At 44.1% G+C, this 17,710-nt stretch overlaps 1 protein-coding gene across 3 annotated transcripts in view; it reads right to left on the reverse strand.

Annotated features, from left to right (window-relative positions):
* The window catches only part of TRPS1 (transcriptional repressor GATA binding 1), a 210,470-nt gene that overhangs the window by 94,920 nt on the left and 97,840 nt on the right, over positions 1-17,710 (reverse strand). For all 3 annotated transcript variants that reach the window (XM_083186718.1, XM_083186717.1, XM_083186719.1), the window contains one exon: positions 12,855-13,458. In XM_083186718.1, coding sequence (XP_083042844.1) covers positions 12,855-13,458 — 604 coding nt within the window. The remainder of the gene's footprint in view (positions 1-12,854; positions 13,459-17,710) is intronic.

A 17,710-nucleotide genomic window follows, 5' to 3' on the forward strand; every position in this document is an offset into this window, starting at 1 on the left:
CTTTGTGGCTTGGTAACAAATAAAGGTTTATGGTTACAAGTGCATAGCGAGAAACACGTGCAATAGGTTCAGCAACTGTACAGTACACAGGGGTCCTGGCCTGGGGCCAAAGTCTGATGCAGACCCAATGGGGATATAGGGAAAAAACTTGTTTGGCGCATACCCTCAATTAAACAAAATAAATAAAAGAAGGGTTCTAGCGTAATCCAGGGGCACTTAGAACAGTTTAATTTTTATACAGATTAACTATAATCTTTTAGATACTTTATAGACCAGAGCAATTAAAATATCCCGCACGAACATGGGCGATACAAACCATACAAAGATTGTGTCCTTGTCAACACAAGCCATGGCCAACCAGCGGAATCGATGCTAACTACACGCATTCCGACTGGCCTGTACTGCAGGGGTGGCCAAACCGGTCATTGAAACGTACCACCGGTCCACGTTTGCCTAACACCTAGCTAGTGCACAGGTGTAGTCATTACTAACTGTTAACATTTAAAACTTGCTGCATTCCTACTATAGATCCACAGGTTGCCTGAAACACATGAACTATAGGTAGATCTTAAGGACAGGTTCTGCCACCCCTGATGTACTGTATATGTAGAATATATATATATATACACATATGGAAGAGGGTTTGATTGGCACTCTCGGCTGATGTATGGTCACGGACCGTGGTGCCTCCACACAAAGGGATAATAGTGGCAATATTCTCCTGGGGCAAGCCTCTAGGAAAAATGAGTGGCACTCTCCGGATTTTTGTAGACACGTTTATAGTGCAAAATAAATCAATACATGGTCGTCAACGTTTCAAGGCCTCAGCCTTTTCGTCAGGACGGACATAAAGTGCATACAGTGCTGTGCAAAGGAAAGAACAGAATGCCATAACCAGGTTACCTTATATGCCTTATGTGATCAAACCAGCGTGTGTGCTACGGCGTCAGGCTGCTGTGCTTCCGGGGGTGTGTAGCCGGTGCCAGCTTTCAGTGACGTCAGACTGCTCCATTCCTGGGGTCCGCCTCCTGTCAGCTGCGCTATCCGGGTCACGGCACCCCGTGTAGCGATCAGCTGTCCTGCGCTAGGATGTAGCAATGAAAGACCAACCTAGAAAGAGGTTGGAAGAGGTGAAACATCGAACTGTGCAACAACATTAAAAACGGCATATATACAAACGACAAGTGACAGTGTTACGTATTTAAGGTGTGCAGTTAATAAATAAGTTAAAAGACATGCATTACATATGGATCAGAAGGTAGCGCAGACACCGGTGTGCACACTAGTGTCAAAGGGCAACTTGGACATAATACTCAATATTAATAATATCAGACTACATTCCAGTGTTGACAGGGAGGGATCAGGGAACATTGACAGCAGGAGTTATATGAAGGCACCCCACGAGATTTTTTCATTGAGTCCGTTAGGGGCCAAAGCGTTCAGTTTATAGATCCACTCAGACTCGCGTTGTGTCAGCAATTTGTGTCGGTCACCCCCTCTGGCAAGTGGAGGGATGTGATCGATTATTTTACATTTAAAATGGGTAAGTGAGTGACGGAATTCCTTAAAATGTTTAGCGACTGGCTGGTCCATATCCTTGCCCTCCAGGGCAGACTTAATCGCGTGGCGGTGCATGGCCATGCGTTCGCGCAAAGTGCGGATGGTTTGTCCAACATAGTATTTTCCGCACGGACAAATAATAATGTAGACAATGAATTGGGACCTGCAGGAAAGGACGTGCTTGATCTTAAATTTTTCTCCTGTGTAGGGGTGTTTGAACGTTGAGCCTGGTTCCATATAGCTACAGGTGGTGCAAGATGGACAACGGTAGCAACCTGGTTTCTTAGTTTTAGTATTGAACAAAGTGGGGGCATGCTTGATGTCGACATTGGTTTTGACCACCATGTCTTTTATGTTCCTAGCTCTACGGTAGCTGGGCATCAGACGTTTGTTGGAGAAGATGGGTAAAGTCTTGTCGCTAGTTACAATCGGCCACCATGTGTGTAATGTTTTGGGGAGCGCAATGCTCGAAGGGGAAAAGGTGGTCACAAAAGGAATTCGGGAGTCAGAATTGTGGTCTCTCACGCTTGGAGCCAGGAGTTTTTCTCTGGGTGTCTTTAAGACTACATTTTTGTGTTTTGCAAGCTCTGATACATTGTAGCCTCTGTCGGCGAATTTCAGCACCATGTCATCCAGTGCCGGTTCCAATTTAGTTGCATCACTTGTGATGCGGGCCACCCTGACGAGTTGTGACTTGGGAAGACCATTCTTCAGTGCTGGTGGATGGTTGCTGCTAGAGTGGAGCAACGTGTTGCGGTCAGTTGGCTTTGAGAACAAGCTTGTCACAATCTTACCATCTTGCAGTGTGATTTTGACATCCAGGTAGTTGACACTACAGGTGCTGCTTGTGGAGGTTAATTTGATGGGGCAGTCATACGAATTGATCTGTGTGATCAACTTTGATAGCTCAGTTTGAGACCCGGACCAGCATATTAGCAGGTCGTCTATATATCTACAATATAGAATAATATTGTTGTATCCTCAATCCTTTAATGCTGCTTTAAAAACTTTCCCACGATTGGTTGATGAATCCATCTCTAAGTTCAACAAAGATTCTCGTAAGAAATACTCCAATCTCCACCCCGATGAACAACGGGCTCTAATCCACCTTTCCAAAAGGGCAGAAATTATAATAAGACCCGCTGACAAAGGGGGTGCAATTGTCATTCAAGACACCACAACATATGTACATAATCTGGACCTGATGCTCTCCGATGCCTCCACATATAAGAAACTTAAAGGGGACCCGACGATACAATTCAAAAAAGAAATCGACAGCACCCTCACGGAGGCACACCAAATTAACCTCCACAAGCAGCACCTGTAGTGTCAACTACCTGGATGTCAAAATCACACTGCAAGATGGTAAGATTGTGACAAGCTTGTTCTCAAAGCCAACTGACCGCAACACGTTGCTCCACTCTAGCAGCAACCATCCACCAGCACTGAAGAATGGTCTTCCCAAGTCACAACTCGTCAGGGTGGCCCGCATCACAAGTGATGCAACTAAATTGGAACCGGCACTGGATGACATGGTGCTGAAATTCGCCGACAGAGGCTACAATGTATCAGAGCTTGCAAAACACAAAAATGTAGTCTTAAAGACACCCAGAGAAAAACTCCTGGCTCCAAGCGTGAGAGACCACAATTCTGACTCCCGAATTCCTTTTGTGACCACCTTTTCCCCTTCGAGCATTGCGCTCCCCAAAACATTACACACATGGTGGCCGATTGTAACTAGCGACAAGACTTTACCCATCTTCTCCAACAAACGTCTGATGCCCAGCTACCGTAGAGCTAGGAACATAAAAGACATGGTGGTCAAAACCAATGTCGACATCAAGCATGCCCCCACTTTGTTCAATACTAAAACTAAGAAACCAGGTTGCTACCGTTGTCCATCTTGCACCACCTGTAGCTATATGGAACCAGGCTCAACGTTCAAACACCCCTACACAGGAGAAAAATTTAAGATCAAGCACGTCCTTTCCTGCAGGTCCCAATTCATTGTCTACATTATTATTTGTCCGTGCGGAAAATACTATGTTGGACAAACCATCCGCACTTTGCGCGAACGCATGGCCATGCACCGCCACGCGATTAAGTCTGCCCTGGAGGGCAAGGATATGGACCAGCCAGTCGCTAAACATTTTAAGGAATTCCGTCACTCACTTACCCATTTTAAATGTAAAATAATCGATCACATCCCTCCACTTGCCAGAGGGGGTGACCGACACAAATTGCTGACACAACGCGAGTCTGAGTGGATCTATAAACTGAACGCTTTGGCCCCTAACGGACTCAATGAAAAAATCTCGTGGGGTGCCTTCATATAACTCCTGCTGTCAATGTTCCCTGATCCCTCCCTGTCAACACTGGAATGTAGTCTGATATTATTAATATTGAGTATTATGTCCAAGTTGCCCTTTGACACTAGTGTGCACACCGGTGTCTGCGCTACCTTCTGATCCATATGTAATGCATGTCTTTTAACTTATTTATTAACTGCACACCTTAAATACGTAACACTGTCACTTGTCGTTTGTATATATGCCGTTTTTAATGTTGTTGCACAGTTCGATGTTTCACCTCTTCCAACCTCTTTCTAGGTTGGTCTTCCATTGCTACATCCTAGCGCAGGACAGCTGATCGCTACACGGGGTGCCGTGACCCGGATAGCGCAGCTGACAGGAGGCGGACCCCAGGAATGGAGCAGTCTGACGTCACTGAAAGCTGGCACCGGCTACACACCCCCGGAAGCACAGCAGCCTGACGCCGTAGCACACACGCTGGTTTGATCACATAAGGCATATAAGGTAACCTGGTTATGGCATTCTGTTCTTTCCTTTGCACAGCACTGTATGCACTTTATGTCCGTCCTGACGAAAAGGCTGAGGCCTTGAAACGTTGACGACCATGTATTGATTTATTTTGCACTATAAACGTGTCTACAAAAATCCGGAGAGTGCCACTCATTTTTCCTAGAGGCTTGCCCCAGGAGAATATTGCCACTATTATCCCTTTGTGTGGAGGCACCACGGTCCGTGACCATACATCAGCCGAGAGTGCCAATCAAACCCTCTTCCATATCTATATGGGGTTCGTTGCCACGTCCCCTAAGTGTTGAGGCACCTGCTATTTTCAATTGAATTCCTTTGGATTACAATTACCAACTGTACAACAGAAGGATCGAGTCCATCCCCAGCACCTGAGCACTTAACTTCACGGCTTCTGTGAGCCGTCACTAACTTTTGCACACTTCTGCACTGAAGCACTTTGTGTACCTTCCGCTACATCATGGATCCCCAGGCTACAACTGCCCTCTTATTTCAAGACATCCAAAAACACCTCGATCAGACTTTCTCATATTCCCAGGAGCGGGTTCAAGCTATCCTTTTCAAGGAACAAGTTGACCAGACCCCATCCCTACAATCGGGAGATGACATCTACAACCTTCTCTTCAAACTCCAGAAAAAAGAGATTGATTTCTTATTGCACGGCAGCACTTTATCAGATTATTTTAGACATCGGATGATACCTCGGGGGTTCCGAATAAACAATGTGCCGACCATTGGCAGAAACAGCCCTGACTTCTGCCTTAAATGGATTTCGATTTTGAACAAGTGTAGCCAGGATCTGATGATCCTGGTGATTGAGGAGTCAGGTAAAATCTTAGAGAACACCAGAACCAAGCTAGCGGAGCTCCGCACTACCAACAAATCCGTCCTCGATGATAAGAATCACACACCCCTATGGAAGAAATTACAAACACAAGTTGACCAATACAAGAGTGATTTGGAGAAATTTAAGAAGAAGAAATGGAGCATCGTCCAATCTGATTATGAGGACTGCCGTGTGTACCGCTGGCTGAATGGTACCGAACCCCCGAGATCAAGGGGCCGCCCGAACTTCAGAGCTAACAGAAAACCTCGCACCCACCGTGACCAGTCTCGCTATACCAGTGATAGCGATTTTGCACCTGAAGATTCCGATGACAACCCCAGCCACGGTAACATCCCTTTAGGCCGGGCAACACGGTCCAATTTAGACCTTCGCACACAAGATATACGAGGAGGGGCGGACAGAACTCCCGCATTTACAAAACCTCCGTCAAACAAAAAGAAACCCTCATCTTTAACTTAAGCACCCATCCTATTTCTGAGATTGAACAAAGGGTTTTAAATCGCGGTCTTTCGTTTGTCCCGACTAACACCCATGAGGACTTTAAATGGAAGGTGGATTTACATAAATTCAACAGATCCATGCGGATCAAGGAATTCTTCCAACATTCACAGTCAACCCCTTCCGATCGACACAATGACTATCTGAAAAAACACGCGAAGTCCACTTTTGACCCTCAATCCTTTAATGCTGCTTTAAAAACTTTCCCACGATTGGTTGATGAATCCATCTCTAAGTTCAACAAAGATTCTCGTAAGAAATACTCCAATCTCCACCCCGATGAACAACGGGCTCTAATCCACCTTTCCAAAAGGGCAGAAATTATAATAAGACCCGCTGACAAAGGGGGTGCAATTGTCATTCAAGACACCACAACATATGTACATAATCTGGACCTGATGCTCTCCGATGCCTCCACATATAAGAAACTTAAAGGGGACCCGACGATACAATTCAAAAAAGAAATCGACAGCACCCTCACGGAGGCACACCAGAAGGGTCTCATCAGTAAAAAAGTTCTGGACACTCTGATTCAACCTTTCCCCATCGTTCCAGTTATATACTCCTTACCAAAGATTCACAAAAACCCGGTTAACCCCCCTGGCAGACCCATCATATCTGCCAGGGGATCTCTCACGCAAGCCATATCTCAGTTCCTTGACTGTCTGCTGCAACCATTTATCATTCAGCAGCCATACTATCTCAAAGATACTACGCATTTGCTGAACAAACTGCAAGCCCTTCCATCGTTACCACCTGACACGGTTCTGTGTACTTTGGACGTTGCCAATCTTTATACCGTAATTCCACACACACAAGCCATCTCTGCAATGAAAAAATTCCTACTGAGGGTCAAATTTGATAAATTGGACATCGATTTGTTTCTCCAACTGCTTCAATACACTCTCTCCAGAAATTACTTCATCCATAATACTGAATATTACATCCAACTAACGGGTTGCTCGATGGGCTCCAATGTCTCGCCAGCGCTAGCAAACGTTTTTATGTTTGAGATCGAAAATGACTTTTTCTTCCAGGACCCTAACATATACAACAATATTATTCTATATTGTAGATATATAGACGACCTGCTAATATGCTGGTCCGGGTCTCAAACTGAGCTATCAAAGTTGATCACACAGATCAATTCGTATGACTGCCCCATCAAATTAACCTCCACAAGCAGCACCTGTAGTGTCAACTACCTGGATGTCAAAATCACACTGCAAGATGGTAAGATTGTGACAAGCTTGTTCTCAAAGCCAACTGACCGCAACACGTTGCTCCACTCTAGCAGCAACCATCCACCAGCACTGAAGAATGGTCTTCCCAAGTCACAACTCGTCAGGGTGGCCCGCATCACAAGTGATGCAACTAAATTGGAACCGGCACTGGATGACATGGTGCTGAAATTCGCCGACAGAGGCTACAATGTATCAGAGCTTGCAAAACACAAAAATGTAGTCTTAAAGACACCCAGAGAAAAACTCCTGGCTCCAAGCGTGAGAGACCACAATTCTGACTCCCGAATTCCTTTTGTGACCACCTTTTCCCCTTCGAGCATTGCGCTCCCCAAAACATTACACACATGGTGGCCGATTGTAACTAGCGACAAGACTTTACCCATCTTCTCCAACAAACGTCTGATGCCCAGCTACCGTAGAGCTAGGAACATAAAAGACATGGTGGTCAAAACCAATGTCGACATCAAGCATGCCCCCACTTTGTTCAATACTAAAACTAAGAAACCAGGTTGCTACCGTTGTCCATCTTGCACCACCTGTAGCTATATGGAACCAGGCTCAACGTTCAAACACCCCTACACAGGAGAAAAATTTAAGATCAAGCACGTCCTTTCCTGCAGGTCCCAATTCATTGTCTACATTATTATTTGTCCGTGCGGAAAATACTATGTTGGACAAACCATCCGCACTTTGCGCGAACGCATGGCCATGCACCGCCACGCGATTAAGTCTGCCCTGGAGGGCAAGGATATGGACCAGCCAGTCGCTAAACATTTTAAGGAATTCCGTCACTCACTTACCCATTTTAAATGTAAAATAATCGATCACATCCCTCCACTTGCCAGAGGGGGTGACCGACACAAATTGCTGACACAACGCGAGTCTGAGTGGATCTATAAACTGAACGCTTTGGCCCCTAACGGACTCAATGAAAAAATCTCGTGGGGTGCCTTCATATAACTCCTGCTGTCAATGTTCCCTGATCCCTCCCTGTCAACACTGGAATGTAGTCTGATATTATTAATATTGAGTATTATGTCCAAGTTGCCCTTTGACACTAGTGTGCACACCGGTGTCTGCGCTACCTTCTGATCCATATGTAATGCATGTCTTTTAACTTATTTATTAACTGCACACCTTAAATACGTAACACTGTCACTTGTCGTTTGTATATATGCCGTTTTTAATGTTGTTGCACAGTTCGATGTTTCACCTCTTCCAACCTCTTTCTAGGTTGGTCTTCCATTGCTACATCCTAGCGCAGGACAGCTGATCGCTACACGGGGTGCCGTGACCCGGATAGCGCAGCTGACAGGAGGCGGACCCCAGGAATGGAGCAGTCTGACGTCACTGAAAGCTGGCACCGGCTACACACCCCCGGAAGCACAGCAGCCTGACGCCGTAGCACACACGCTGGTTTGATCACATAAGGCATATAAGGTAACCTGGTTATGGCATTCTGTTCTTTCCTTTGCACAGCACTGTATGCACTTTATGTCCGTCCTGACGAAAAGGCTGAGGCCTTGAAACGTTGACGACCATGTATTGATTTATTTTGCACTATAAACGTGTCTACAAAAATCCGGAGAGTGCCACTCATTTTTCCTAGAGGCTTGCCCCAGGAGAATATTGCCACTATATATACACATATATATATATATATATATATATATATATATATATATATATATATATATATATATATATATATATATATATATATATATATATATATATATACACACACACACACACACACACACACACACACACACACATATATATATATGAGAAAAAACCAGAGAGCGCACGATGTGATTATAAACGTAAAGAGCACTTTTACTGTAGTAATATAGTCACATACATGTAAGGTTTAAAACAGCAGGCATGCAAAGGTATATTAACCCGGAGAAGCAGTTCAGGCATCCACACGCTGACACGGATAGCGCGGCAGCAACTGAGAACTCCAAGCCGGGACCAAGAACAGATCAGTTCTTGGTCCCGGCTTGGAGTTCTCAGTTGCTGCCGCGCTATCCTTACAAAACCTTACATGTATGTGACTATATTACTACAGTAAAAGTGCTCTTTACGTTTATAATCACATCGTGCGCTCTCTGGTTTTTTCTCCTACATGTGCTGCTTCTTGAGGTTTTGGTGTTAACTCTCGCCAGAATACAGCTGCACTACATGACCTACCAACATATGGACAGTTCTCCTATTTGTACAAGGGATCATTCGCGCTCATTTACCGGACTTTTCTGTATATATATATATATATATATATATATATATATATATATATATATATATATATATATATATATATATATATATATATATATTACATACACACAAATAAACGACAGTAGGTTATCAAGTAATTTCATTAATAAGTCAGATGTGTATGGGTAGGCGTTCCATTGTTCGAACGACATGCAAACTTTCATTACTTTGTTGAAAGAAACTAATCTGAAGAGCACTACCTAAGTAGTATGCCACACCTAATTAAGTCACTTTAAGACGTTAATGTGGATAATAGTATTCTTTTAGACAGGTGAAAACTACTTGGTTTTGATGGTGTATCTCCCGCACATCTCAAGTCAAAGAACTTTAAAGACGACGGCTTACACATAAAAGGCCGATGGAAGTTCTATACCACTCCTACTCTATAAATGTCTTTTTGCTTCCAGTCTGAGAAGAAAGTTACACATTATAAAAATGTTGCATAATATTAAACACACAGCGTTAGGCGCCCAGGCACGTTTCTGGAGGTCCAACGTCAAAGTGGTTGTCCACCCCTGTTGTTTTATACTCACTGCAAAGAACAGAGGCAAAAGCAAAGCTTTCGAGAGATCCGAGGTTTATCTCTGTGAATATGGTAAAGAAAACTACCCGTTTCTAACAAAATTTGTCCAGTTTATTTTGGAAACATGTTCAGGCGACATTCCTCCTCTAACCATAGGCATTGCGGCTACTGCAACTGTATTCGGACTGGGGCTGAGATTAAGACCACCAAAGGGGTACAACATGGGTGGATGGAGTCTCACGAACATGGATATGTCACACGATGACATATCAATGACGAGCAAGACAATTCGTGGAGGATGATCCTGTACAGAGCATTCCCAGGAAAATCCTGGTTACAAACAAACAACATACTTTATATTTCATTAAGTTCTTCAATGTAATGCATAATGCGTTCTATTTCTAGATTAGCATATTAACTCCATATATGAGCCAAGGGAAAACCTAGCAACCTCCGTATTACCCTGTGTTTACTGAAAAGCCTCAAGGCTTAAAGGGTTGCCTCGACATTCTCTTTGTTCCAGATCTGATTCACCATCCTCCTTAAGGGAATTCTCTACTTTTTTTTTTCTTTTTGGCAATATTTGACCCACTTCATCACGGTATTCTCTCACACACCCAAATAATGCTTCCAGCTGCCAAGGGTTCCTACACCCATTTTAATATAAATACGTAGATATTTTTTTTTCTTTTAAGAATTAACATAATTAGAGATTAGTGCATTCCTTTGGGCAGGGATGTCCTAAAGATCTACACGTGCAACTGTAAATCATGCACAGCAATGAACCTTAACAGCTAAACAAGTTATTTTGTTAGATAACATTTTGAGTAAGCTCACTAGGGACTAAATTCTTGTGGATATTGGTTTAGTTTTAAAAAATGGGTGCCACTATAGGGAAGACCTACTAAAGCGGACAAGTTGTTGGGGGGATATCTAAGGGATTAGGGTGGCCAGTCTCAGGATCGAGATCCTGGCAATACTGGGATTGGAGTATTCAAACCCAGGATTTCAGGATTAGACTGAGAATACGCAGTCTAATGCCGGGCAGCATCTGAGCACTCATTCAGATGCTGTCCAGCTGTTCCCGATACCGGTGTGCGGCTCTGCGCAGTTTGACAGTCAGAGGTCATGCTACAAAGGCCGCACCGCCGCATCCCCATTATTGACTGTACCTCATAACCACATAACCCACTCTGCTACTGCCGCCCGCCCATTTTTGTGCTGCTGCCACCGTCCCACTCTCTTCCAGAGGCACCGGGCAACCCGGCTCCGCTTCTGTCTGCCCCCCTCCCGGCCTCCTGTCCATGTAAGTAAATGGGAGGGGTGGCCGGTGTAGGGAGAACAGGCTGTGTTTTTTAGGGATGACAATCCCAGGATCCCGGGATTAAGCATTTTTCAATCCCGTGTCAGCTCCTAACTGCCATGTTACAGGATGTGTTTGAAAAATGACAGGAGCTGATTGGTTGGAACTTTATCTCTCTCCCAGAATTTGACTCAATATACTGCTTTAGAAGTTATCATTACTTTGGCATAAGAAACCTATGCATGTAAGGGATAGGAAAATCATGGTTTGCAGTGGGTAACTCAACCTAATCTGCACTATTTGTTGCATAGTTGGTACACTTCAAGTGCCCTTAAAATGTATCAAGATGAAAGGAAACAAAGGCTAAATCCCCCTCCTGTCCCTTGTGGTACATGTTAATGCAGACATGTATGCAGTCACATTCACCCGCCGGGTTTAATATGGGGCTAGCCTAATGTACAGAGACAGTAAAACATGCATTGGCCATCAAAAGATAAATTATTCAATATAATGTTACTTGCCGATCCATTCTCTAAACAGTCATGAGCCAATCTATTTTCCTCAGTATTAAAATGGAAAAAAAAAAAGATTTACAAAGATAATCCTTTCCATATGACAGCACTGAAAGGAGACCTAGCAATGAAGCTAGAACATAACAGGGAGAACCTTACCATTGCGATCATACTGTATAATCCTTTATACCATAGTGGTTCCTTATTCTTTTTCCAGTGAATAGTGCTAATGGGGTAAATTTAGCTTCTGCTCTGCTAATTTAGCAAAGCACAAATACAGCAAACGCTTCAGAGATAATCAAAATACCAATGCGTATGTTAGTCTAGATCAGCAGTTCCCAAATGACCCCCACACAGGTCACCCAGTAGGAGCGCTGTGTATCACCAGCAGTCCCATTTAAAAAATCCAAAGGTGACCTGGAGAACATGAACTGTTAGGTGTCCTTGAGGATCAAGGTTTGGGGATTACTGGTCTAAACTATCTGCAGTATCTTCTCAAAAGAGTTGGGTTGGGTTGTGAAACTCTACCAAACCACCACTGTCCCTGAAGCCTTTAATGATACAGCAAAGGTCTTCTCTAGGTTTGGTTTCATTAAACTACCCAGTAGTGTTTTTGTGGGACTCGTATGTGAATTTATCTTGTAAGACTCCTGTGTGCAAGTGACTATTATGTATTTAATTCTAGAGCTGTTTGGGCTCTGCTCTCTAGGAAGTGAATAGTACTGTACATCTCTCTTCCAGCATATAATGAACAAATGAGTTTAAATGGAATGAGCAGCATCTGGTAGTGCAATCTACAAAGATAAGCTGTAGAGAGACCGCCAACTGTCTCTATTCTGGTAGACCAGTGGTTCCCAACTCCGGTCCTCAAGTACCCCTAACAGAGCAGGTATTCCAAGTCACCCAGATGGTGTGCTGTCATCACCTACTGTCACATTTTAAAAATCCACAGCTGACTTGATAAATGTGAACTGTTGGGGGAACTTGAGAACCAGGGTCGGGAACCACTGTGGTAGACTAATAAGAAGCGGAACACTGTTTAGGTTAAAAGCTAGTGCATTCTTTTGGCAAGGCTACACCCAAATATAAGCTGTGCCCCAACACCACCTCTACTCTACATATAGATTATGTATTTGTCCTTTTACAAAGCATGCCTTATAGGATATAACAGAATAGATATGTGTGCAAGAGTAATTAAACAAACAAAAAAAAAAAGACCTCAAAGCTGCATAGACATGTTGACTTACCCGTAGGAGTGACTGAGATTCATCCTTGGACTTGCTGTCACCCATACTAGGGTACTGTGGTGTGAGCTGCCCCGATTTTTCTCCACTAGCTCCAGCCGTAACGCCTGGAAATCCCTTAGCGTCTACAGACAAGCCATAAAGAGGTCTTGCTAAATGTGCTGCTTCCACGTTTGGACTATCTCTTGAAGATTTCTGCTGTTCCTGGTTGACAGACACGGTGGTTAAAAGGCCCAGTCCTATTTGTGTATAGGATGGACTTGTTCTCAGAATGTCTGATCCTCTCCAGGCAACACCACGAAGGTCATCTACTGACCCGTCAGACCATGCTTTCTCCCTGAGCACCTCCTTGTCATCTAGCTTCTCCTTCTTCACAGTGCTGTCATATATGGCTTCTCCCATTTTGGAATCCGGGGTGACAAGGTTGTACACCTTCATCTCCATTTTTGGCTCTTCCTTGATGGAAGGTACACCATGGAGCTCCCCGCCATTTGATGTAGTGATTTCAGACTCCTGACAATGTGCAGAGTTGAAGTGATCCAATAGAGCTTGGGTGTCGGCTGCTGTAAAACTGCATTGTCGACATTTGTAGCAGTTATGCGCCCTCCTGATATAAAAAACACAAAACAAAAACACGTATAAGAGATACGTAACCTACTTGAACAGTTTTAACAAATAAACACAAGTTGAACTTGATGGACAAAGGTTCAACTTGATGGACGCAAGTCTTCATTCAACCTAAACTACCATGTAAAACAAGGTCAATTAAGAAAACCAATGGGAGAACCGGGGCTTAAAAACTGTCACAGCTCAAAGTGAACATAAAAACGGTCACAGCTCAAAGTGAAACTATATTGCCGAAGCCCCCATTTTGACGCGCTTTTAACTAGCAACACAATGTTTCACTTCTCAATGCTTGGGGTCTTTAAATAACTAAAGTAACCATTTCACATATTTTATTGTATGTAGAAAGCCTTCTGTACCAACTTTTAATGTTACAAAGATGTTCTCCGATGCGATGTGAGCCATTAAATTATCTTTAATGTAAGCCCTGCTGTAAATAATGAGAAGCCACGCTGGTACAACGGCCTATTACGGTCTTATACTGCATTTTAGTTCCATTTACTGGCATTCAGATTTGCATTTGGCATAAGGGTTTAACGGAAGAATAAAAACAGGTTTACCGCACAATAAGCACAAACATAGATTCCTGAATATATGTAGATGAACTTACTCAGACACTTGAAAGAAAGGAAACAATGTAATATGGTTTTTGGGGGGAGGGTTTGATCATATATTTATTGCAATGTAGGCATTTTACTGCTAAATATTGATTATTGCTATGCCGTTGCGCACACATATAAAGCACTGATGCGGAAATGAGGAACATTGGTTCACCGTGTTAGTCTATGGCAGGGCTGGGCAACACCGGCCCTCCAGATGTTGATGAACTACACATCCCAGGATGCTTTGCATTTGTTTTGCTATGTGGCCATGCTGAAACTGATGCAAGGCATGCTGGGATGTATAGTTCATCAACATCTGGAGGGCCGGTGTTGCCCGGCCCTGGTCTATGGTCATGCAGACTGGCCGCGGCAGTAGCGACTGAAGGCTTTGAAATGCAGCTATTCAACAGCCACTAACTGTCACTTTTGAGGTTTCTACACATGCTGAATATCCCAAAAATATTTTTTAACTTACATTTGGCCCCAGGTCATGAATGGGCCCTTAAATCTCCCAAGTGACAATCGGGCAGCCTGCTAACAGCGACAGCTAGAACTTGTAGCTTGGCCGAATGGTTTGTGGGGGCCCTGGGGAAATTTTCTTGCGGGGGCTACACCAATAAAATCATCAGTATAATATACTGGTGATGATATTAAAGAGTCCCATAGAACCCCCAGCTCACATTATGCCACACAGAACCCCCAGCTCGTAATATGTTACATAGAATCCCAGCTCGCATAATGCCACATAGAACCCCCAGCTCATATTATGTCACAGAGAACTCCCAGCTCGCATAATGTCACAGAGAACCCCCAGTTTTCATTATGCCTCATAGAACTCCCAGCTCAGATTAGGTCACACAGAACCCCCAGATTACATTACATCACACCGTACCCCCAGATTACTTTACGTCACACCGTACCCCCAGATTACATTACATCACACCGAACCTCCAGCTCACATTACGTCACACCGAACTTCCAGCTCATATTACATCACACCGAACCTCCAGCTCACATTAGGTCACAGAGAACCCCTAGCTCACATTACGTCACACAGAATCCCCAGCTCACATTAGGTCACAGAGAACACCTAGCTCACATTACGTCACACAGAATCCCCAGCTCACATTAGGTCACAGAGAACCCCTAGTTCACATTACGTCACACAGAATCCCCAGCTCACATTAGGTCACACAGAATCCCCAGCTCACATTATGTCACAGAGAACCCCTAGCTCACATTACGTCACACAGAATCCCCAGCTCACATTAGGTCACAGAGAACACCTAGCTCACATTACGTCACACAGAATCCCCAGCTCACATTAGGTCACAGAGAACCCCTAGTTCACATTACGTCACACAGAATCCCCAGCTCACATTAGGTCACACAGAATCCCCAGCTCACATTATGTCACAGAGAACCCCTAGCTCACATTACGTCACACAGAATCCCCAGCTCACATTAGGTCACAGAGAACCCCTAGCTCACATTACGTCACACAGAATCCCCAGCTCACATTACGTCACACAGAATCCCCAGCTCACATTATGTCACAGAGAACCCCTAGCTCACATTACGTCACAGAGAACTCCAATGGAAACACAAATTTCTTTATGGAGGTGGCAAAAAAGGAGGTTTCTGCTCTTCTGTATATGCACATTTACTCAGCTAGCAGCAGACTGCATTACCCGGATAAAGCAGGGTCTGTGGTAGAACAACAAGAACCCTGTACTATACTGTACAGGGAACAGGATAAATATTAGGCTCCTGATATACTCTGTAGACAAAAACCAATAGTTGGCCACAACCGGCAATTTTTCTTATATAATGAATTACAGGAAATGTATTAAGTGATATCTGTGTCTTAGTGTCTTCACTAACATGTGTCTGTGAGCTGGAAACATCTGCAGCTGGGATTTCCCATGTCAATGCATTAAAACCTTACGTCACTTTCAAATTCAACCACAAACTGAAAAGGAGTTTGACCTGAATAATGACTCCATGTTACATTCGTACATAAACATCACTGTCACATTACATCACATTACATCACATTACATGGGCATTACATCAAGCAGGTGTGTGTTTCTGTGTTCAACAGAATCTATGGGGTAAATTTACTAACGCAGATTCTACTTATTTATTTTTCACCTTCTAGTTCCAGTCAGGAGCTGATTCGGTTGTTACCATATCGCGTCAGCTTAGGAGACTCGTGCAGCTGAGATCACAAGATCCCAGCTTAAGCTGAGGACACTATTTAGTGGGGATGCAGTTAAAATCCAGACGGTCAAAATCCAGACGGTCAAAACACTGACAACCATTGACCGACGGTCAAAATCCCGACAAGGTCAAAATCCCGCAAGATCAAAATACCGACATTTAAAATTCCAACAAGGTCAAAAGTCCGACAAGGTCAAAATCCCAACATTTAAAATCCCGACAAGGTCAAAATACCAGCATATAGAATGTAGACAGGTGAAAAAGTTAACATGACTTTCGGTCTACAGGTCGCGAGGTCGACATGGGTTTTTTCACAGTTTTTTTACCTGACATGTGCCGACAGGCGGTATTTCATGACCTACCATCCACTAGGGCGTGGTGGGAGAATAAAACAGTGTGCCGAGCGCAGCGAGGCCCCGTGCCCGAAGCATTGAGAGTGAAGCAAGGGGCTGCGGTTGACTTCCAACTGTGTCCATGTCGACTGTGTCGACATTCGGGTAAAAAAAAAACTGTGAAAAAACCCATATCGACCTCGCGACCTGTCTACCAGACTTTTTCACCTGTCGAAATTCTATATGTCAGTATTTTGACATTGTCAGGATTTAAAATGTCGGTATTTTGACCTTGTCATCGGTATTTTGACCTTGTCGGGATTTTAAATGTCAATTTTGACCATCGGGATACCAAGGTCATGGAGTGGAGACTCGGAATTTGGTAGCTTGCTAGAACCGGCCGATTCCCAGGTGACACGCCTGACCGCAGCATCACTGCGCCTTTCACAGAACAGGTGCGGAGGCTGTTTCTCCCCCCCCCCCTATTCATTTTAAACAGCAAAATGAGTGATCTCACTTGAGCAGTGCAAATAATGCGTCACCCGTGTTTTCTTTGTTGCCAGTGCTGAGGGAACTGTATAACGTGTTTGTTTTACAGCTGTTCTGCTTTCTTGAATCAATACAGCGCACACTTCTCGCTCAATGCAGGTGAGATGTCAAGACATCAATCTGTGCAAAGCGAGAGACAGGTGAGCAAACTGGCAGCGATGTGTAACCGTCCCAGATTGCTGCAGCTCCTGCTGAATGTATTCCAGATTAGGTCATCGCAAGATCCCAGCGATGTTAGGTGCAGACGGAATATTTCCATAGTCTAACCTGGAAAGAACTCGGGAGTAAGAAAAGAAGCATTGTAAAGGTTGAGGATCAATGAGGCCCTCGTTCAGCAGGTCTAGACTGAATTTCCACATGCAGGAGAACAAGACTGGGAGGATCTGGGGTATTTTACTGACAACCAGCCAACCCGCTCCTACCTGTCATCTTTGAAACCGAGCCTGCGACATGAAACGTAGGAGCTGATTGGCTGGCTGTTTATCGCTCTCCACTCAATCACTTTTTGAAGCTTAGTGCATTTGGCCCA

The sequence above is a fragment of the Crinia signifera genome, chromosome 5, assembly GCF_055691185.1.
Source record: "Crinia signifera chromosome 5, ASM5569118v1, whole genome shotgun sequence".
NCBI lineage: Eukaryota > Metazoa > Chordata > Amphibia > Anura > Myobatrachidae > Crinia > Crinia signifera.